This window comes from Coffea arabica, chromosome 2c (assembly GCF_036785885.1).
Source record: "Coffea arabica cultivar ET-39 chromosome 2c, Coffea Arabica ET-39 HiFi, whole genome shotgun sequence".
NCBI classification, from domain to species: Eukaryota; Viridiplantae; Streptophyta; class Magnoliopsida; order Gentianales; family Rubiaceae; genus Coffea; species Coffea arabica.
In genome coordinates, this window is record NC_092312.1 from 73,675,088 (window position 1) to 73,698,256 (window position 23,169).

The window sequence follows — 23,169 nt, forward strand, 5'->3', positions numbered from 1 at the left end:
AAAACCAACAAAAAAGAAACCTCTTACTCGTGTCCAGGCAAACTATTTCATATGCGTTGAGTTCTTGTCTGATACTGCACAACTTGGGCGGGTCAATCTTGGAACCCAAGGGAAAGCTTTTGCTGTAGGAAAAGTTGCTTCTAGCTTTCCAATTGCCAGGGATTACTCTTAAAAGGAAAAAAAAATATGGTTGAAGCTTGCTCTAATATGCAATAAAGACTTCAGTTTGGGCTTTGCATGGGATTTTAGATAAGCTTCGCGTTTTAGAGATGGGTTGAGTTGGTATTTTTTCTTTTAGGTTGAGCAGTTTGATTTGTTAGTTGAACTGGCCACAGACTCATAAGAGTATGATATTTTTCCAGGAAAGCTGAAAACTCGAAGTGCAAGGTAACCTCAACTATCAGCAAATGGTTTTTGACTAGGGTTATTGACATTGGAATTTCTGCAGTCCTGCAAAGGCTGCAATCTTCCAACTTGGACTTGTATATCTTGGTTGTTCTGATTTCTAAAGCAGAAACTAAAAGTTATCACTTAGGACAGAAACAATGGGTGCTAACTTGGTTAAACGAACTAATTTAGAACAACAAAATAATCCCTGTAGGGCTAATAGTTTAGCTACATAATCTTCATACTCAAGTATACATGCATCTATTTATAATCCCTGTAGGGGTAATAGTTTAGCTACATAATCTTCATACTCAGATATACATGCATCTATTTATATATCCGTAATGTGCTATCAAGAAGCTAATAATTAAGTCCCTATGGAAGGACTTATTCTTCCTATACATCATACAGCTACAGAAAATTTATACAGTATGCACGGGATGGTGACTAGAGGTCGAAGCTGTGGCTGTTGAAATGGAATATTGGCTCATTCTTTCTTCTCTTCAAATTCTTAGTTCTACATTCCCTAGCAACACTTGTCTGAAGAGTTGAAGGTCCACAAACAATCACACCAATATCCACACTTCCCCAGCTTTCTGAAATTGATCCAAAAATTTCTGCAGCAAAAAGCGAAAGGTCAGAGAGTTGATCAGAATTACAGAAAGCCCTTTTGGTTTTACAAATTAGATAAGTAGGGAGATATATTTTTGTGGTGATAAATTTTCATTCTGTGGTGATCTTGATTCTCTAGATCCTGCTGTTGGAATCATTATGATGCAGACTTATAGGATCATACCTCCAAAATCTGGTCTTTGACCGTAGAGAATGGAACTAACATATTTTTCCTGGCCAACATTTTTATGCGTTGCATGACCATTCTGCTGAACACTGCCAATCTTCCCAGCATCCTTGGTTTGCTCCTCTACTGAAGTTTGTCTATCCCAGAGATGCCATAAGACAATCACAAGACCACCAAATAGGAGGACGCTTGCAATCATGCAAGCTACGAGTAGAAGCCCCTTGTACCACCAGCAAGTTATATGAAAGGGATTTATGTAAAACACATTTAGCAAGCCAACAAGAACAGCTAAGCCAATTGCAGAGACGATGATGTACATCCCAGGCCATATGATGTTGCCAGTGCCTACCAAAACAGACATTCCACTTTTGTTTGAATGGCGGAAGGTACAAAAATTGGGAGGCTCGTAAATTTGGCCCTCTTCCTGAATCGAGAAAATGCCAAACATCAGCATTTGACAGAATGATGTTAAGCATCAGAGTCCATTCAAGAAAGTAAAATGCACCTACCAATGGAGGTTCTGATTCTCGAGTAACATAGGTCTGAACCTCAAGATTAAGTGCTTCAGAAAAGAATGGACAAATGGACTCCATGTCAACTGTCTGCAAAAGTGGAAGTTCATCTGATTTTTTCACAGCCCAAACTATCAAAATGTTTTTCGGCAGACATGGTTTTCCCTCCTTTATGTGGTGCAGGACGTCACTTAAGATGGCCAGGAATGGGGAAATTCCAATTCCACCGGCTACCAAAATGAGGTTTTCATACCTAGAAGATGAAATATGACTCAGTTAAATGCTTCATAGATATCTATTGAAGTACATAACAGGCAAAGTCCATAAAACGCATGCATTTGATTTTTTGAGAATGATCAAGAAGAATTTGGCAGAACAGCTTTGAATTATTCTCTTTCAGTGTGAACAGCTTTGTTACTCTGGCAAAATGAACATTAATTCAACCATATAAGTAAGTATTTTAAATAAATCGTGCAATTTCTTGATTCATGAAGCCTAAGGTTGTTGCAATAAGCCATATATCAAGGAGATATTTATGGATACTCTTTTTGCTTGCTTTTGGTGCAGTAGAATAATCAACATCCCTTTATCTTATGTGCTCCTAATCTGCAAACAACCTCTGATGTCACATTTCTGAGAACAAGAGTCAGAAGAATAATTACGTAAGGTGGTATGGCGATTCATGCCCATATGGCCCTTCTACTGAGGCAGATATCCTGGACTGAGGCTGCAAGCGTTGCTGCTTATCAGGTCCATCCTTAGAAATACTTAAGATATGCTCCTTTAGTTTATTAGTCCATCCCCCAAGAACCTTAATAAGAACTGCAAGATGATGTTTACCATCCAAGGGACTAGAGGAGACGCTGAAAGGATGCCACTGCAGCCAGGATAGGTCACGAACTTGAAGAAAAACCCAACCGAGTGCATTATATTGCAGATCTACATCGAAGAAAGTTACACTAAGTTAAAGACTTGCGAAACATCAAATAGTAAATAGGAGGATACAAGGAGAAATGTCATTACTTGCAGGTTTTGAGAGGACTAGTTCCACTGTACCACATGGAAAGCATGTGGCTGAGAGTATGTCTACTGTTCTGCGCGACTGACAGAACCTTAGAAAACGATCAAGCATGAAAAGGAAGATTCCAGCAGCAGCCATGCTGAAGAGGAAATCACCAACATGCATGGCCAAGAAGACGACAAAGACCACATACAGTTGGTGCGTGTAGAAAAATAGTTCAAAATTCCATCTCCTCACTCCAGGAAGTGATGTCACCCACATTAATAAGCCAGCTAAAAGGCTGATAACTCCAGGAAAATTGGAAATGCCTATATTTCTCCATTGCCTTATCTGCACATCAAGAAATTATAGGTTAAAGAATTTTTTTTTGTATTTCTTTTCTCTTTTCCTGTATAGCCTTCATTTTCCTCAATAAGTCTAACCATTGTCGAACTGTCTCATAAATATACTCGCAGGCATTTGTGTACTTGAATATTTTTAGATGATTATCTTTTGGTTCACTAGATTGGATGAGAACCACGAAATAACTTAGAGAGCCAGGAAAACATCTACTGCTCGGACCAGATAATGAGGATGTGTTATCTAATTTTATTGATATCACGAAGACATCTTCCTACAGATAATATACCTGCATTCACTAGAGAAATTGTTCGCATTGTTTCAACAAAGTGGTACTTCGTTTCTTTATCTTTTCACTATCATTTGCTTGTCCAATTTCTATCAAGGTAGTAAGTCAACACATCAAGATTAACTGTAAGAAAACAGAATCAACTGATTCAAGGTTGGTTGATCTCAAGCTGATTGCTAAGACTCTACAATAATAGTACAGTTGCAGATATCCTTTATTCCAGTTGATATCAAACAACATTTTGTGCAATACAAACATGGAAATGCATTAGCTTATAGGTTTCTTTTAGGGAGATGGGAGGGATAAATGCATGGAACATATTGCCATAGAACTCACTTCTTCTGCGAGACGCCCCTGCATCTTCCAGCCAACTACATAGAAGAGGCCATGGAGAGTAAAAAGCAACATTGTGAGGTGTCCTAGCCAAACATGGTATCTGGTTGCATGCTCGAAAGGGATATGGATATATCGAAGAAGAACTGACCCCCTTGCGACTGGCAAGAACAGAAATGCCAGGCACATTTGTCCAATGAATCCAAAGCGAAGGCCCGTGAGTTCTAGCATCAAAGCACTAAAATAGCACAAATTAGCAGAGGGTAACTGGTCAAGAAAACAGATTCACATTTCGATTGGCAAAAAGAAAACTTGTCCCGGAATTCAGAATCAGCATATGTCACTCAGTTACGGTAACAACCTTGCAAACGAAACGACATGAAGAAATGATAAGGAAATTATGGGACGAAAGCAATCTCATACTTGTCAACTGGTAAAGAAACCACTCATAGCTAGATACTATCAAATGGTTAACAAACACAATCGTAATTGGATCATACAGCTTATCTTTCGATGGAAAGCCTTGTGATTCAAACCAGGACAATAAGTCGTAATTTCTCATCGTAAAAACAGAAACAGCCCAGATGATGTACAAAGAGAAGAGAAGGATCCCAATCATCTCTGCTGCTGATACAACCCCAAAAGGGCCATCAACAAGCACAGGAAATGTCCATAAGCTGAAACGTGGAATCTTAGAAACCTTCTTCCTGCATAGACAGTTTTCCAACCACAAGTTACTCAGTTGAATTTTGAGAAATTCATGAGTACATAGGATCATAATGGCGGAAAGCAAAACATAAAAATCCATAAAAATGTACTTGAACTCGGGAAATTCCTCCTCCCCAGAGATTATAAGGTACGCAATGGCTAGAAATGCAATGATCAGAATAGGGACACCAAACAGAAGGAAAGTACTTCCTGCAAAACATTGACATCGGGAGATCATTTTGAAGTCTTTCCAAGATTATGATGACAATTATGAGAAAGAAACAAAGGCTTAAGTAGCCAACTTACCAGTATGTCCAAACAAGGATCCTGCCGTAACATTGCTCCATTTCCTAGACCAGTCACTCACGGCTTCCAATGGATACAGAAATATAAATGTTGCCCAGGCTATGAAAATGATCAAGATAGAACCTTTAATAATCCATCTGGCTGATGATATCAATAAAGACGTCTTCTTGAGACATCCCAATTCATCTTCTTTACTGGAAAGAAGAGGTTCTTTGGCTGGACTTCCATTCATTTTCAGGGAAAGAAGAAAAAAGCGTCCGTGTAGTGAAGAAGAGCCTTATTCTTCACAACTTCTCAGCTTTTCTTAGAGCTTCTTAACAGTGCAGGATCACCAGCAGCCGTAATTATACAAGCTGTCACTGGAGAAGCCAAATATGTCAACATTCAACTTTGTCTCTTTCATTAAAGATGAGGGGAATTTGGAGAAACTGAAACCACAATACCGTAAAAATCTCTCACCACTCATAATTTCAATTTCCTTAAAAGTGGATGTCCTTTTTGGTGACATTTCTGTAGAAACTTGGGGAAAGATTCAAGGTCCTCATTAATTGAGTTCGGTAGAGCTAGTTTGCTTAAGGTATTCTACCCTACTGGATAATACATTCTTGCCAAAGCAAACAGTGGCCTGACTTTAGCCATGTGCTACGCTGTTTTGTTGTTGTCATTTCACTTAATTCATATGACCTGAAAAATGTTACCGTTAATTCATAAGCCTTCAGTGGCTTTTTCCTTTTACTCCCGTCGACTTCCACATCTTTCTATATTAATATTATGATAGATTAAATTATAAAAATATTATCATTATGATCAAAAAAATATGAACTGAAAAATGCAGCTGATTATATTAAACTACATAAGCCAAAGCAACAGCACAAAATATAAAGTCTGCACGACATCCGAAAATGACCACAGACTGTCTAGCACAATACATATATTGAATTGAAGGAAGAAAAGAAACAATTATATTGACTGAAGCAGTAGAAATTAGAAAATTTAGCCCAGATTTGAGAAGTCAAAATTACTGAATGTGAATCCCAGATAGGCAGTAAAATGGTTGCGGATGAGGTGATATATCTAATGCTTGCCTAATCTGTAAAGAATGACTCACAAATATCTCGGCAAGTTGTTGAGTACACCCTACTATAAACTTGCACATTTGGCAACGTTCTAGTAATAAGATTATTGGAGATTATGTGAAGAAATTAATTCTCTTAATTAACACAAATCATATAACTCCGGAGAATAATTAACAAGGTCACTTCTCTGTATCTGCCAGACAACTAGAACAAGGGATGAAAGTCCAAGGCATGTCATCCAAGTGTCAACCAATTGTAATCATAGTGACAGACATCCAAAATTTGAGACTTACAAGAGGTAATGCAAATATGCAATGCATAGTTGCATGCCAAAATTGTTTTGAATCAATGCTCATTCTGTAAGATATAGCATTCATGTATAACTAGCTTGAAGATTGTTACTTTTTTTGAAAAAAAAAAAAAAAAACTTTGCTGATTGTCACAGTAAATTCTTTTGACAGTAAGGATGTTATTCCCAAAAAAAAAAAAGGAATGAGATCAACCACCATGCATTTATGAGATAAGGGATGAAAGGCCAGAGTGCTTCAACAAGCATCAATCAAAATAGTAATGGTGGATGACAAACAAACAAAGTTTTGAGAGGCCTTAGGCATGCCAGCAGGTTGTCCTTGCTAAGTTCTAATGTGACATCGCTGCCATGAATGGAAGTTTGTTAGAGCATACTGTTTGGTGCTAGTCTAATTACAAGAAAGTGCTTTCATTATGCTATTTACGAGTACATCTTTTCTCAGGCCAGCCATTTTCCTCGTTGAGTTTGTTTAACGAATTTCCGATGTGGGTAATTGCAAAATCGGAGACTTGATTAAGGGAAATTAATAACCGAGACATAATTTCAGGACTAGAAATTTGTTGAGTAATTTAGTTGCAGTCACCCAAATATGACTCTAATTTCATACATGACCACTTGCTTTTAGTTGTCATCAACCATCATTATATTCCTTTCATTGTTTACAACGGGGACCCAAATTACTGTGGAAAACTATGAAGACAACTGCTAAAGAAACATTAATGTTCTACATTTGCTTTGACAGTTGGAAACATTCGCTCCACATATGCACAAAGGTCTATCGTTCTTCCGTGCCATCATAACCTCGTACATCTTTGTTTGCTTCTCAGTAACACTTCGTTAACTTTTATAAAGCTAACTGAGAAGAGCAAAAAAGCCAACAAGAACACTTGAGAAAAAAAAGCATTTCTGGTCGAAAAGGAAAATAAAAAGTGAGAGTTTTCTTATTTAGAACGAAGGAAATAGCACTTGTTACCTACAGAGATTAAGAAAAAGGAGCAAACACATGTTACCATCTTCTTCTCTAAACTTCAAATTATTCTAAAAATTAAAATGAGAACTGTTGGAAGATTTTTGGGTTGGTCGTTGCGAAGCAGCAGTGGAACAACTTCTTTATTTCCCAGCTCGGTTTGATTTTAGGTGGATAGGACAATGGCCACGGTAGGCTAGCTTTGATGATTTTTGTACCAGTGTTCTTGAAAGCATTTTATTGTATTCAGGAAAAATAATCTGGCAGGCCACGATATAATACAAGATATTGTCAAGTTAGTTTGTGGCATACATGCAACTGAATGCGTCTGATGGAGACGAGGCAAAGAAATTCGTTTAACCTGAAAATGCTTGTATCTAAAGCGATTGAAGTGTATGTTTTCTGGAAACGATGATGAGATGATGGTTACTTGTGTGGTAATTGAAGGCAAAAATTTCTCAACCGTAGGCACAGCTTATGCGAAAAAATCCATATCACATTTATCACCTCCGTAGGCTTCTCAATCAATACAATAATACCTCCAACTCAATAGTGGTGGTGACCACCGCATGAGTGTCTTAATTCTTTTAGGCCCAATTGACAGTGGCCCTGTTAAGATTGCTGTTTTCTTTGGATTGTCCGTTGAAAAATAAAGTAACAATTTAATGTATGTGTGATATAAAACAAATGTGATTATATAAAATATAAAAATTTTTGCTTGAAAAACTTTAATCCAAATAAGGCCTAAGATTGGAATCCGTGAATCGAACATTTTCATATGATTTTGTACTAACAATTATGTAATGATAAAACACTTAATAAAATGAGAATATATGCATCCTTTACAAGAGGGACTTTTTATAAATTTGTCCTCTGCAAATTGAGGTGACATCTTTGCACATTCTCAAATCCTCGGACGCTTAATTCGCACAGATTCTTTCTTGATTGGATTGCGATTTTCCACAATAAAGTTTTTTATGTTTCTGTTATAAGTTTTTTCAATTATCTTTTTAATTCATATACATTAAATCGTTACAGTATATTTTTCTAAAAAACTCATAAAAATAGCAATCTAAACGAGGCTTTGATCTTGTGATTATTAGTTCCTCAAAAAAAAAAAAATTTCTCGTAATCATTTGTGTTTCTCAAACTGGGCCCTTTTTGGCTTTCTCCTACAAATTTTTTTTAATAACTTTATCTACAATAACCTCAAAAAACTAGTAAAGTTTTTTAAAATACACACTGCAAAATACTCAAAGACACAAATAATTTCCCTTCTTCCTCTTCCACCTCAACCCATCACCACCTTCGTCGTCGCCCCAACACTGGCTGGCATCTCTTTCGATGCCAATTCCGGTGTTGGCCACCTCTTCCGGCTCCGATGCCGAGGCCATTTTTTTTTTTCTTCTCCTTCTTCATTTCCCTCTCTTCCTCCCCTTCCCTCTCATCAGCCACACTCCCCCCTCCCTTCTGTTGCGCAATCTGGTCGCATGACCAGATCACCTGCGACGGACACCCTTTCCCTTCTTTTCCCTCTCCGTCGCGCGACTAGATCACGCAACGGAGAGGGAGGGATGGGGGGGAGAGGTGGTGGGTGAGAGGGGAGGAGGAAGGAGGAGAGGAAAAAGGAGAGGGAGAAGAGAAAGAAAAAGAGAGAGAAAAAAAAAAAGGCAAGCTGCTGTCGCCGACAGAGGTTTGGGCATCGGTGGTCGGCGAGTGGTGAGATGACGGAGAATGAGAGGAGAGGAAATAAAAGAAAAAAGAAAAAAAATGAATAATAAAAAAAGAAAAAAAATTTTCATCTAAAAATTTTTTTCTACAAATTCTATAGTAAGTTACAGTACAATTTTAGACAAACACCTAACAAACTCATTTGCCAAACGGAGCCCAAATTTTGCGGAGATTGGGCTGGAATGTCGTACTCCGTCTATAGCACTTAGTAGGGTTTATCTAGTAGAGGCCTGGGAAATAAACTGATCCTTAAGTAACAAACCATTTCTGGTCCAATAAGCTCAATACTTTATTTCGACCTAGAGCATTTAACAGCGTCGAGAATTGGTCCATTCACTTAACCCACGATCCACTGCCACAAGCGATTTGGTCCAATGGGCAAGAGTTCAATCCTTCTTATTTTGACCAACTCCCTAGATTTTGCACATTTCTTCCTATTTTGTAAATCTCTCTTGAACTCAAAAAAAAAAAAAAAAAAAAGTTTGCTGAGAAGGTCTCGGTCTACAATTACAAATCAAGATTGAGGATCTTGGATCCAGAAATCTTGGGTCCAAGTCCCACCAAATTATGAGTTTATTTGAATTTTATGTTGATTTTGTCTCACTGAGTTTTGGATTAGTTGTAAACTTGTAATTTGAGTCGGTTGTAATTGATTAAATCAATACTATAATTGTGGGTGATATATATGTAATTTCAAGCTTTATTTAGTTGATTAGCTCTTCTACTTTCTTACTCTCAAACTTTCCTCAATCCCAAATTCCCTTTCATTTTGTAAGTCAACCCAAAAAATAAAATATAAAAAATATTTGACCATAATATATTCCTTGTTCAACCAGAGAAAAAAAAAAAAGAAAAGTCTTCAACCTAGTCAATATGTATAAATTCTTTTTAAAAAAAATTCTGAGTGTTAAAGAGAATAAAAAAGAAAAGAAAAATCTCAACCCAACTATAGAGAGTACTAGTGTTGTTCTAGGTATGTACTAAAACTCTATTTGTTTTGAGGGAAACAGGAAAGGAGGGAAAAGAAAATAAAGGAAATGAAGGAATAAAATTTTTAATGTTTGGAATAGTTTTTTTGAAGAAAAAATAAATGAAAGGATAGGGAGGAAAAGGACGTGATACGAGGTCTAGTTATTTCTTGTTAGCTTGTTTTTTCGTCCAAAAGTGGATAGAAACAGAGGAAAATAATACCAAAATTTTTAAATATTGTAAAATTTCTTAAAAACTTATTACTGTGTGTTTATAAATTGGACTTTTAAATTATGAATAAAAAAATGTGTTGATGATGCAAAGAAATAAATGTGTGTAAATAAGGTGCAAATAAATGCAATCCAAACAAACTCTTCGCTTGAATTATCTGTTTTTGAGGGTGTTTTTAAAATATTTTACAGTTGATGTTTTTTGTAATGTTTATGAAATATATTTTGAAGTACCTTTTAAAATTAAGGTATTTTTAAAAAATTAATACTACCACACACAACTACAACCCCACCCTCTATCACCACCACCTCTTCTCTCTTCCTCCTCCTCTCCCTCTCTCTTCCCTTTCCTTCTTTCTCCACCCATCCCCTTCCATTCCACCTCAAGTCTTCAAAAGGGAGGGGAGAAGGAAGAGGGAGGGGAGTGGTGACAGTGGTAGCGGCAGTGGCGGTGGCAACGGTGATGGGTAGAAAATATTGTAAAATTTATTTTTTAAAATTTTTATGTGTATTTACAAGTTGTTTTTTGAAATTTTTTTATATTACTGTAGTATTGTATTTGAAAACTAGTTTTGTACCCGTTCGTTGAACGGGAATCGTCGAAAAAAAATAAATTATTTAGTCAATTTTATAAAAATATCGATATAAAATACAGATTTAATGTATAATCTATTATAACTTGTAATGTATAATCTATTATAACTTGTCTTAAGTGTATTACTATGTAAAGTATACAAATTTATATAAATTATTCCTATAGTATAAATTTGAACATCTAATTCAGTGAATAATAATTTAAAAATGAAAAAAATAACATTCAACAATACCGTAACATTTAAAAACTTGAAAATAAATAAAAAGTGCAGTAAATAGTATCAAATAATATTTTACTATTCAGAAACTTGTTTTGTTTTTCTTCTGTTTGAACATTCTCCTTGATTTGTCCGTGCAACTCAGCATTTATTGATTTTCCATTATTATTGCATGATAGCAAAGCAGGATTTAATTAGCCACACTATTTATGGTATTTGATGTATTAAAGTGGGTAATAATTTTATAGTAAATTATATTTGTAGATTTAATTGACTATATATTATGCCCATGAAAATCTTGTTGCGTTGATCCTTGAACACCAACATACATAAATTTCGCAAAAGGAACCAAAATAAATTTTTCCCTTTGAGTTCATGATCACTCAAGAGGCATAGGCCAAATGCTTATAATATGAATATTTAACAATAGTGTCAGACATAGCAAAAAAAATTCAACTAAAGTAACTAACAGTAATAATAGCCAAAGACACAAATTTCGTGAAGAAATGTCTTAGTCAATTGATTATTAAAAATTTAAGAACAACATGGGACGTAATCAATAATAACATTTACTTCCATAAAATTCTTATATCTGAAGATGAACATATTTTTTTAAAAAAGAATATTTTGGCTCGCTGAAAACAATTTCATTACAAAAATTCTGGACAACAAAACACATGAAAATTTATATATATGAGGTGAAAATTTGATTAAAAAATATTTACAAAAAACATACGTAATTTTTGAAAAAAAAAATGGCAATCCATGCAAAACCTAGTTAGTCAAGGAAGTTGTCCGTCTACCGAAGTTTTTACTTAGCATAGCTGCATCCTTTTAAAACTTTTCATTCATCTTGTAAACTTGAATCTTTCAACAATTGTTTGTTCTCATTTTTTTGACATGTTTAAAAAATGAAAATTATCATGTATTCGAAACGGCCCAATAGGATTCCGTCATGAGATTGATCTTCGCATTAATCGGTCAAAAGAAAGACTCCAAAGCTATTCACAGAACGGGTGCACCCATTTCAATGTACTGACGCGTGCATGCGATTCCCTTTAAACTTATTTCTGATTCGATGCATGTGACCAATTAAAGAAATTCGATGGAAATTCCATTTGACAATTTTTCAATGGATCTTGCTCGTTTTGTCATGTTCTGCTTACAAAGAGCAGGTGGCATAATTTTATCACTCAATTGTTTAGAGTTATCTACTTGGGACAGTAAAAAAATTATTTTACCCAAAGTGGTCTTTGAACCAATTAAAATATATAACATTAAATCAATTATATTTTGGGTTGAAAACGTGCATGTTAAATCAATTTCTATGTCTTCATACAAAACAAACAAAATAAAATTAAAAAAAAAATTCTAGATATGTTACTAAATTCTTACAATTGAAGATCAACATGCATTTTTTTAAAAAAAAATTCTAGATATGTTAATAAATTCTTACAATTGAAGATCAACATGCATTTTTTTTAAAAAAAATATGTATTAAAAGAAGATATACCTGATAATCAAGAGGAGGTTGGAAACTCAAAATCGATACTTTAATGTACCAACCGCTTGCATTAAAAATACCTAACTATGAATTTGATGCTTGAAATCAATATATTAGAGGCTATATGTAGTATATGCATAAGAAATAAGAATTGATAAGAATATAAAGAGATATTTATAAGAACATTAAAAGTAGGTTTATCTTGATTTAAGTTACTTAAAGTACATAACTTTGGGTAAGAAATAAGAATCTTATAATATTAAGAATTCTTATAGGAAATAAAACCACTATCGTCCAAATAACTATTTTTTTTTGAAGAAAAGATGATTTATTAATTGAAATTAGTTACTTTTCTACTTTTTGTAACGATAACAATTTTTATCAGAGTAAGAATTGATATATTTTAGTATGATTGATATATCTTATCGGACCAATCATATAATATAGGAAATAAGAATTCATATAAATCCAAACAAAAAAGGAGTAAGTCTAGCCACGTAAGAAATTATTTGTCGTTTCGTTAAGCCACATAAAAAAAAAAAATTAAGCGATAAGAATGAGAATATGACTTTATTATATATATATATATATATATATATATGATTTTGTTTTTGAAAAATATTTCACTCCAAACGAAGCCAAACTCCAACTGCACAGACGGAATTTGGCTCTTTCATTCATTCATTAAACTGATAAAGTATCACACTTAACGTGGCAGACGTAGGAAGCGACACATGGGATACCGGTCTTGCAATAAAACCATTACGCCCATTCAGTTTCTGACAAATTCTCATTGTCGTCAGGTTTTGGTTTTGACTTTTGAGTCAACTCCATACTTTCAAGTTTCAACTTCTTCTCCATCGTTATCATCGCATTCATGGTTAGTAACATATGGCTCTCTCTATCTTATTTCTGGAATTTAATCCAAATTTTGTATCAATATTTTTTTTTTGGGAAAAAAAATTGGGCTGTAGGCCGGAGAGGAGTCAAAGAAACTGAAGCTCTACTCTTACTGGCGGAGCTCTTGCTCTTGCCGCGTTCGCATCGGTCTCAACTTGAAAGGTTCTCCTCATTGCTCCCTCCCCCTTTTCTTTTTCGCTGCTTTTATTTGATTTTTAATGATAATCCTCCTTTTTCTTGATTGATTCCCAAAAAATCAATGTGGTGGATATTTAATTGAAATTGAATATAAAAAAAATGTGTATATACATCAGGATTAGAGTACGAGTACGTGCCAGTGAACTTGCTGAAAGGAGAACAACAGACTCCTGGTTAGACACCCTCTTCCACTCCTTCTCCTATCTGTAATTTTTGTGATTAATTATGTTATTCCTGGTAATATGCTAAGGTACTGTTATCATCGGCTTCAGAGAATATCAGTTCCTTAACAATCTGATCATCAACTTCGTTCAATGTACGATTTACATTTTTTGAGCTATTTTCATAACTATGGGATGGAACACAGAGAAAATGTAATGAATGTATGTCTGTCATATTTTTGGGTTTGGTTTTTTTTTTTGGGGGGGGGGGGTGTAATTAAGGAGGGTCAGTGATAGCATTATTGTTTTGTGGTGCACTAACACAAGGAACGAAGTGACTGTTTAGTGTGGTTTTAGACCATTAGTATCATATCGAAGGATTTCTGCTTATTCTGCAATAATTTTATCTGGTGCAAAGAAAAAAATTCTAATACTTTGTGTAACTGGAAATGCAGAGTTTTTGAAGCTTAACCCTGTTGGGTTAGTGCCCGTGCTGGTCGATGGTGATGTAGTACTTGCAGACTCGTTTGCCATCTTGATGGTGGGCTTCTTGTTTGATTTTATGCTTCCAGTTGGATGTATGATACCCAGTTCTGATGCTAGCGTGTGCCTTTTCTATGCAGTATCTTGAAGAAAAGTTTCCTCAGCATCCCTTGTTACCTAAGGATCTTCATAGAAGGGGTATCAACTACCAGGTATAGGAGTTTCAGGTTATACTGCTTGCCAATTCACCACTATATTAAATTCGTTATTTTATTTTATTTTATTTTTGGCATAAAAAAATCTGGTATATATCTGGTTAATGATCTTATGTTTGCTGGTGAATTCGTTATCTAGTCACTGCTTTCTTTATTTCATCACTGTAAAGCAAATGCTAATCTTGTGGGAATTCTTCTACCATTATTGACTTATGACTAATTGATGGCTTATAAGATCTTGTTCCATTATGTCACTGCTTTCGACTGTTTTCTGCCCCTGCTAACCTGGAGTGGTCTTGTTCATTTTAAGAATATAGATACAAAGTTTTACCCTGGCTCGTCTTATAATCACAAATCATTTGGGAGAAATTTGCCCATTAATGTTCAAGTAACTAGAAGGATCATCTACGTTGATCTTATGGTTGACTTCCCCTGCAACAGAGATAGTTTTTCAAGTTATATAGACCCCACTTTGTGATCTGAGATGGGTCGCTTAAATTATACCTATTATATGGAGAGGGTGGAACTTTTTTAAGGTCAATGGAATTGGGATAGACAGTCTATACAAACGTATGCTGCCACTCATGAGACTTTTCCATGTTTGCTAGGGTTGTCCTTTAACTCAATGCTGGTGCTGGTATATGCTTTGAGATTTTTGGTTTGGTTGGAGTAGCTTATTGTTTCCGGAAAAAAAAGAAAGGAGTTGAAACTTAAATTACCTATATGTAAAGTATGAGAGGTTGTTTTCTAGTTTAAGGTGTAAATACTTATTCTTGTGTATGTGTTTTCATGATCATTATGGTTGAATCCTAACATGTTTCCTATCTTGTTTGTCATTTATGTGGAGGCTGCGAATATCGTTTGCTCAAGTATTCAGCCTTACCAGAATATACCTATTCTTGTAAGAAGAAATGCTCTATGGATTTTCATTGACATATGGTCATTCTTGCATGTCTCAAATATTAACCATAAGAAATCATGTTTGATTTCCTTTATCTATGCAGAAATTTATGAAAGAAAAATTGGGTCCTGATGCAGATGTTGCTTGGGCTCAAGATCATATTCAAAGAGGCTTCTCTGGTAAGCCTTTAAATTTCCTTTGCAACAACAATTATAGTGCTAATTCTGTTACTTGAGAAGAATCACTAATCACACTTCTACCTTTCCAAGATATACCTTCTCAACTTATCTTCAACTATTTAAGAGTGTCTATTCTCCTATTTCCTGACAAAGGTTACACGAAATTAGTTGTTAAGAGACTAAGGAGCGCACAATATATATAAAAACAATGGATTTGGTTCTGCTGTTGGTAATTGAGGTACTTAATGCAGCTCCGTAAAAATTGGGCTCTTCTCAACTTACTATAATCAATTCAGATTAATTGGTTGGTCATCATTTTTTTTTTTCAGATTCTGGTGTGGTTTGCTTGTTGGCTTAGGCAAAACGAAACTCCATCAGACATCGTAATGAAGTCAATTTTCTCTCATCTAATAGGTTTCCAAGTTCCTTGATCTTCATTTTATGTGGACAGAAAAACTCACAAGTTTTTGATATGTCATGCGTTCCTATGTGTTACTGCTACATTTTGTCCATTTAAGCAAACAGTGTCCTTGTCATTTACGCTAACACAACACAAATAACTTAATGTCACTACAATTAGTGTAAGGCAAGTGATTCACATGTTTTGTTCAATATTCAATTGTAAGTTTATTGGATCATTCACAATTTGAGGAGGACTAGTTGTCTTATGGTGCAGTCTCATTTTGATTCCACAACTTGTCTTCCTTTTTGAGACAAGCTCTTATGTAGTGATTATTTTGTCCAATACAAGGAGCATGAGTTATGATTTGTGCTCAAGTTGACTGGTCACTGCAACTCTTCATCATAACTCATATTGTAGTATGGGAAGACAGTTGTGGGGGAATTTACACTTTTAGGATGAGATTTGACTGACCTGGACTGAGGCAACAGATACCGAGGTTTGCCATCCATCACAAGGAAGAGATGCATAATGTTCTGACATATGTCCCCCAAGTATTGATTAGTTAAAGAACATCAAAATGCTTGACGAACATAGCTGGTTCCTTTTTTTTTTCCGTTTCTTTTTTCAATTTACTCCTTTATCAGGCAAAGTAACAAGGATGTTAAGGAAATGACCTAATAATTTCTTTGATCCTAATCAAGGAATTAGTTCTTTGACTAACAATTCTTGTGAACTTGAATTATTTCAGTTAATCATTGTATTTTATGTTCGGGCATAACTTTGGTAAAAGTAGTCTTAATTGTGTTAGCCTTTCTATTAGCTGCTATTTACCATCTCTATTCCCATGCACATTGCCTGATTCTGGAATTCTACTGGCAGCTCTTGAGAAGCTGTTGAAAGATTATTCTGGAAAGTATGCTACCGGGGACGAAGTTTTTCTGGTCCGTTTCCTTCTTATTGCACTTTATTGCCTGTATTGATGCATGCAAGTTTCTGTTTTTTACTCTGATAGTGCTAATAGCAAGTTACGTGGGTAGTATGACCATCTTTAGTTTAGATTCCACAATTAGCAATGTATCTTCTTAAATCAATTAGCAGTGTATCTTCTTAAATAGAAATTTGGTGGATTTGTGCAAGTGAACTTATTTTGCACTCAGTTCCGTCTCTTTTGCATTTGGTGACTTGGACCCTGCATGTTATTCTCAGTCTGGGATAACCCATTTAGCTGATATTTATATATGTCTCCACCCATTTTTCTAAAGGGTAGATGGGGTTTTTACTTGAGAAAAGTTGGTATATTTAGGCTAATTAAAGCAGCATATGAAAAACTTGAGAAATCAGACAGAGTTTGAGACGACAAATGAAGTCTAACACCAATTAGAGCAGGCAATTTTGGTCTAGAAACTACTTAGTATTCCCATCACAATTCCTGTAGCGTAGTATTGAAAGGTGCATTATGGTCTCAATTTAGTGAAGACTTAGGTGTTGCATGTCCCCCTAAATGTCTAGATAACTTCCAATTATTCAATGTGATGTATGAATCTGATGTCAGCAGTGAGAATCATAATGCATTAGGTTCCTTGGAGGAGAAAATGAGGTGGACGTAACTTTGTAAGGTCTGTTCAAGTCAGACTTTCTTGAAGGATAGGTGCTTAGTGAAGTTTTACTGCTATAACTTCTGAAATAGAATTAGATGTAATTTTTCTGCTGCTTCTGATAAGTATATCTTCTTTTCCATTATTTGCAGGCTGATTTATTTCTGGCACCACAGATTGATGGTGCCATTAGAAGATTCAAGGTTGACATGGTAATCTCTTCAATGTGTTATATTTTGGGTGCATTTTAGCTTAGCACTTGCCTTTTTCTCTCCTAATTTCAATTGATTAGCAACAGCATATTTGTTTGCTACTGTGGCGTTATCAAAGATCTATATTTTGGTTAATTGTCAGTTGCACTATTCTGATTGGAGCAAACTTGAAGAAGATATTATTTTTTCAGCTGTTTTTCCAGTTCTGAATTAACACCTACTTGAAATTCATTTTGCAGCTGTTATGCTGATTCTTTCTAGCAATATGCATCTTCAAGCTGCTACTTAACTTTTTCCTTGAGTTTTATGAAGGATCCTGACTTTCTAGTTTGTAATATGTTTTGCATGTTATAGAACGTTTGTAATTAACTTTCCTGGGTTTCATCTGCATTATTAGTGGATTTGTTTCTGTTGTTAAATTACTCGAAGACTTTTAACCGTCTGTATTCATAGGATGAGTTTCCTCTTCTGGCGAGGATTTTCAAGGCATATTTAGAGCTACCTGCATTTCGGGATGCTATGCCAGAAAGGCAACCTGATGCACCAGCTGAGCATCGAGACTGAGGTATTCAACTTATTGATAGAGTAACTGATTTCTTCTTTTTTAAACCAAACTTTTTCTCAAGAGAAGCATCTTTGACTGAAGGAAGAGAGACAGAGAAGTAAACTTGACAGGTGATCCGGCAGTCACATGCTAGCTTTTCAGTGCATCTGATATCAGTAGAATCCTATATTTTTCTTTACCTTCTGAGTCTTGCATGTTTGTCCCCTTGTCAGCCTACTCTAACCTGCGTTTGTATTGCAGCTTCTTGTTCTTGGTCAGGTATTCAATATGAAATCCCGGCCTTTTCTTTTAAATGGCATGGCAAACATGGGGTGGTGGAAACAAGAAATCACGAAAGCAGGATAAATAAGTGATGACCAATATCCACTGATGTCTATGCTCTGCAGACAATTTCTAACTTTGTACAAATGTCACTCATCCATGTTTGTTTATTTCCCATGGCGGACTTGCTTCATTTCCAAAGAAGAGGTGAACTGACTTCGTCCCAGGATGAAGCAGTACCTTTGTAAGCAATACTACTGTGTTTAACTTAGCATGTCGTCTTCGACCTGATAAACCAAGTAAAGCAAATCAATGTTTTTTGTTTTTTATTTTCATTTTTATTTAAAGCAAGTTGTTGTTGAATTTTGACTAAGGAGAGCAAGTAATAATACCTTATTCTTTAAAAGAACAAAGAAACATTTATTATTTTCTTAATAAGCAGAGGAAAATAATCCAAGCTATACAACGCCTTACATAAGCTCCAATTTGTGAAACCGGAAGCCTTATGTTCCATAACTTGGCCGCCAGCGCATTAAAACACTGAATCCAGTTATTCACATTTTAGTTCCCTAAACAGATAAGAGCTCCATCCGCCCATATTAGGACACGTATGGTTGAGATTTTGCTGCTGTTTTTGTGCATGTTACTAAATTTAGTGTAAATGTTTGTTCATCTTATTAATTCAATACATGAGTAAAACTAATTTTTGCAAGTGTACATTAAATCTTGAAAGGAATATAACAATCATATTAACTGTACCTAAAATCTACCAAACTGGCCAACAATGCGTATACGAAAAGATGCGTCGAATTTGCTTTTGCTTCTTGGTTTCACCTGCTCTTAGCTGGTTGCTATAGCCATTAAAAGGATTTTTTCAAAGAAGAAAGGCAACAAAAACAAGTCCTACTCGAGCAGTTGAGCTTAATCAATATCGTCTAACAACCATGACTCTATGAGTTCTTGCATTGACTGGGCTCTTTGTGGATTCTTCGTTTTTTTAGAAATAAGTTTTTCATATACAATGCTATAATAATACATAAACAAAAACAATTCCAAAGATATCATATTCATATAGTATATCAAAATGAACTCCAGATATATAAAAAATTTATATTATTTTCTTTTTTCATCTATCACTACCATTACCTCCTTCCTCTTCCTCCCCTTTCCTCCTCTCTTCTTCCTCCACCCCTCCTCCTTTCCCTTTTCTCTCCCGTTTCCTGCCTTGTACTGGAGGAGGGGAAGGGATGGGAGGGATAGGGTGTGACGGGAAAAGGGAAGGGAAGAGAGAAGGGTAAAGGAAGGGAAGGAGGGGAGAAAGAGAGAAGGGTAAAGGAAGGGGGAGGAGTAGGAGGAAGAAGGTTAAGAGAGGAGAAGGGAGAAATCGGTAGTGGTGATGGATGGTAGTATTAATTTGTAAAAAATATCTTAAAAATTTTTGAATTTAAAAAATACCCTAACATATATGCCAAAAATATCTCCAAAAACATTACTAAAAATATTTACAATAGAAATTTTTTATATATATTATTATCGTAAAATATTTCAAAAATATCTCCAGAAATAACTATACAAATAAGTGGACTTCGATCCTGCCCGTGGAGACCGGAGACTTGCGATACAAATAAAATAAGCGGCCTTGCGCTTGACTATGACTATAGCTTACAAACGGAACTTTCCTACTTTGACAATAAATAATATTATTTGAAATATTATTTAAAATAAATATTGTAATACTTTTTGTGATGTGATGTATGTGAGATAAAAAGTAGTTGGGAATATAAAAAAAATGGATTGGAAAACGTGTTTATGATACAAGCGAAATATTATTTGAGATAAATTTGCAATCCAAACATACTAATTGATAGTTGACAAAAAGTTTGGTCAAATATGGCTCATTGGCTGCCTGGTATCAATCTATGCCTGTCGCTCTTATATGGCGCGATGGTCAGCAAAATTTTTTTTTTTTAAAGCCCTTCTGACCGTCGCACCATGGAGGAGCGACGGTCAGAGATGTCAGAAATTTTTTGACCGTCGCTCCTATATGGCGCGATGGTCAGAAATATTTTTTTTTTAAAAAAAAATCTTCTGACCGTTGCGCCATGTAGGATCGACGGCCAGAGATGTCAGAAAAATTTTCAAAAAAAAAATCTTCCTAGCCGTGGTCAGATAATTAATAATTTTTTAAATAAAAAATCTTTCAGCTAGGCGATTTAGAAATGCTTTTTTTTTTTTTAAAAAAAAATCTTTGTACAATTCAATTGGAAATTCGACAAAAATTTTTCTGTGAAAATTATTTAAAATCAAAATTTTTAAAAATAATGCATACAGTTTGACAAAATTTTAAAAACAAACATTGGGCACGCAAGAATTTTAGCATTTTAAAGGAGACTAGGTTTAAAAAATTTGATCCAGTTGTTAAAGGATTTAGGGGTTTCTTAAAGAATTAATGTTTACCATTTTAGCAAGTTTAAGTTATATAACATGCGTAACTGTTATGATTTGTTAACTTTAGAAAATGATTTAATAATATGATTTAAGTTTAAGTGATTGCGTAATGGATGAAAGTATTGCTTAATATTATTATGATTTGTTAATTTTAATTTTATTATGTATAATGCACACAGAATGTTAAAGGAACCGTAATTGTGTCAAAAAATGAAAAATTATAATACGAATTACGATTTATATATTTAAATTTTCATATAAAATGTAATCGTATAAAAAGATTAATAACATACTTGTCGAAATGAAGAATTATTTGCGTGTCATTATTTGGTGTACGATAATTAGTTTAAATAATTTAATCAATTAAAATAACTGTAAAACAACTAGTACTTATTTGTTTTGTGGGTATTATCCTATAAGGACCTTTCTATCCAATTATAGGGTTTAATAAAGTAAATTGTACTTCTCTATTTTGAAAATGTTTAACGTTATTCAAATTGAAAGTGATTGGATTAAACAGAAAAAATAGACAACTAAATTAAATTAAATGTCATGTGAAATGCATTAAAATGATGAAATATAAAATATCGTCGAAGACAAAATAATATCAATGCCTCACAGTTTTCTTACCTTTATCCTTAGCCTTGCCCTTATTCTTCTCTTGAGGTATCGTCGGGGGACAACAATATCTAGGAACAGGCCTTCTCTGACAATTACGTTGCACTCGTTCTCCAATAACTAGCACAGGAACTTGTGGAACAGCAGTAGATGGGTCATAATCTTCATCTGCGTTATTAGAGACAAGGGTATTCTCGATTGTCGACTCAACTGTCTCATCACTATCATCAGTGTCTTTGGAACTTTAGTCGTGAAAATTTCCTGGAACAACATGTCCTGACATACCTATTGGTTGGGTTTGAGTAGGCGTGAACATAGCCTGACCAAGAGTGCAATAATCCGAAAGATCTATAGTAGTAGAACCACCTCCCGTGGCACCAATCAAATCATATATTTGGCTAAGATCTGCACGTAAGGAACCCCCTGATGTAGTGGTATTTTACCCAAATACAGGTATATGCGGCAAAGGCGTGAATGGTGAACCAAACGCAGGTACGGGCGAAGACGTGAATGGTGAACCAAACGTAGATACGTGTGGGGAATGAGTGAATTGTGTACCATAAACAGGAAAGTGTGGCAATTGTGTAAATTGTGGCAAAGTCAAAATCGGTGTATGTAGTGATGTAGAAAAATGTGTACCGGTCAACCTAGTGCAATTTTGAGGGTCCACTTCAAGGTCATGATTCTCTGCTTTGTTGTCGTTCTCATCATGCAAGCCATGCCTGTGTCGTCTAACTCCGCTGGTAGATGATCGAGCTTGACGAGGGGCATGTCCAATTGATCTCTCATAAGGAATATATGCTGAAACTGTGTTTGGGTCTCAAATGGGTCCTAATCACCAACTTTCATACGATCGTATTGTTGAAGGTACTGCATAGATCCAAATGCACCATCCATGATCGTCAAAAGACGCAGGTGAAAAACATGTCCTGGGTCATCAAGATTGAAGGTTTCATGCTACTGATGTCCAATGCGCTGCATGGCATCCATCTGATACAAAGAAAATAGACAAATTAATATAATGTACAAGATTGACTAGAAAATGCTAGCAAAAAGCATACATATTGACGAAGTGAAAATTGTAGGAGTAGTAATTACCAGATATTCAAGTTGTCCTGATACCCCGTAGAGCATGTGCCCGGACTGCGTCTGCTGATGGATAGGAGACGTAATGTACAAGATGGTGTGGCGGTGGTACCATGTGAGATACTCTTTTGAAGGTCTGAATATATTTGTAGGCTGTCCCTGGACCTCAGTTTCGTAGCGTCGATCCCAATAACCTATCCAACTCCTATGAAACTGAGCCCAACTTCTTCCTAGAAATCCAGCTAGACCAAGTTGTTGCAAATCCTTATGATCAGTGTCAATTTGTTCAGAATTTTTTTTGTACCATGCAAAACTGACGCATCACTCGATCTGGACAATGAAATTCAACTATGTGCTAAAATATCAAAGGGACCTTTGCTCGCCATATACGCTCTCCTCGTTTGCAATACGCGAGTAGAGATGACAGTATGTCATTACTATATGGCATCCAGATGAACTGATAGAACAGGAAAATTAGATACTCAATCCTTATTGCCTTGAATAGAAATTCAGCAAAATGCAAATAATAATTATCTACAAAATAATAACATACATGATCCATTCTTAACAACCCTATCTGCTCTCGATAATACACCGCAGGCCGACCAGGAGGCTCATAATCGAAACGATCATCTGCCCATCTCCCACCTC

The 23,169-nt window shown here is 35.3% G+C and overlaps 2 protein-coding genes and 1 long non-coding RNA gene across 4 annotated transcripts; 1 reads left to right on the forward strand and 2 right to left on the reverse strand.

Moving 5' to 3' along the window:
- Positions 1 to 625: 625 nt before the first annotated feature.
- On the reverse strand, positions 626 to 5,138 carry LOC113727725 (ferric reduction oxidase 6-like). The gene is made up of 9 exons (XM_027252045.2): positions 4,695 to 5,138; positions 4,499 to 4,598; positions 4,181 to 4,387; positions 3,684 to 3,918; positions 2,722 to 3,049; positions 2,361 to 2,637; positions 1,696 to 1,951; positions 1,184 to 1,610; positions 626 to 1,004 (listed from the first exon to the last, which is right to left on the reverse strand). Exons 1-9 carry the CDS (start codon positions 4,924 to 4,926, stop codon positions 835 to 837), a joined length of 2,232 nt encoding a protein of 743 aa, XP_027107846.1. The 5' UTR covers positions 4,927 to 5,138; the 3' UTR covers positions 626 to 834.
- Positions 5,139 to 13,016: 7,878 nt separating this feature from the next.
- Positions 13,017 to 18,695, forward strand: LOC113727724 (glutathione S-transferase zeta class-like). 2 transcript variants are annotated; one of them, XM_027252044.2, is made up of 12 exons: positions 13,017 to 13,173; positions 13,268 to 13,355; positions 13,508 to 13,564; positions 14,008 to 14,093; positions 14,176 to 14,247; positions 15,098 to 15,151; positions 15,255 to 15,330; positions 16,613 to 16,674; positions 17,481 to 17,540; positions 17,994 to 18,105; positions 18,187 to 18,215; positions 18,346 to 18,695. In XM_027252044.2, the coding sequence occupies exons 1-10, from the start codon at positions 13,171 to 13,173 to the stop codon at positions 18,102 to 18,104; spliced, it is 669 nt and encodes a 222-aa protein (XP_027107845.1). In that variant the 5' UTR covers positions 13,017 to 13,170; the 3' UTR covers position 18,105; positions 18,187 to 18,215; positions 18,346 to 18,695. The 2 variants fall into 2 exon arrangements, with proteins under 2 accessions (XP_027107845.1, XP_027107844.1); XM_027252043.2 differs by lacking the exon at positions 18,187 to 18,215.
- On the reverse strand, positions 18,367 to 19,770 carry LOC140035431 (uncharacterized). The gene is made up of 2 exons (XR_011839660.1): positions 19,513 to 19,770; positions 18,367 to 18,653 (listed from the first exon to the last, which is right to left on the reverse strand). It is a non-coding gene; the product is annotated as an uncharacterized lncRNA (long non-coding RNA).
- Between the last annotated feature and the right edge of the window lie 3,399 nt (positions 19,771 to 23,169).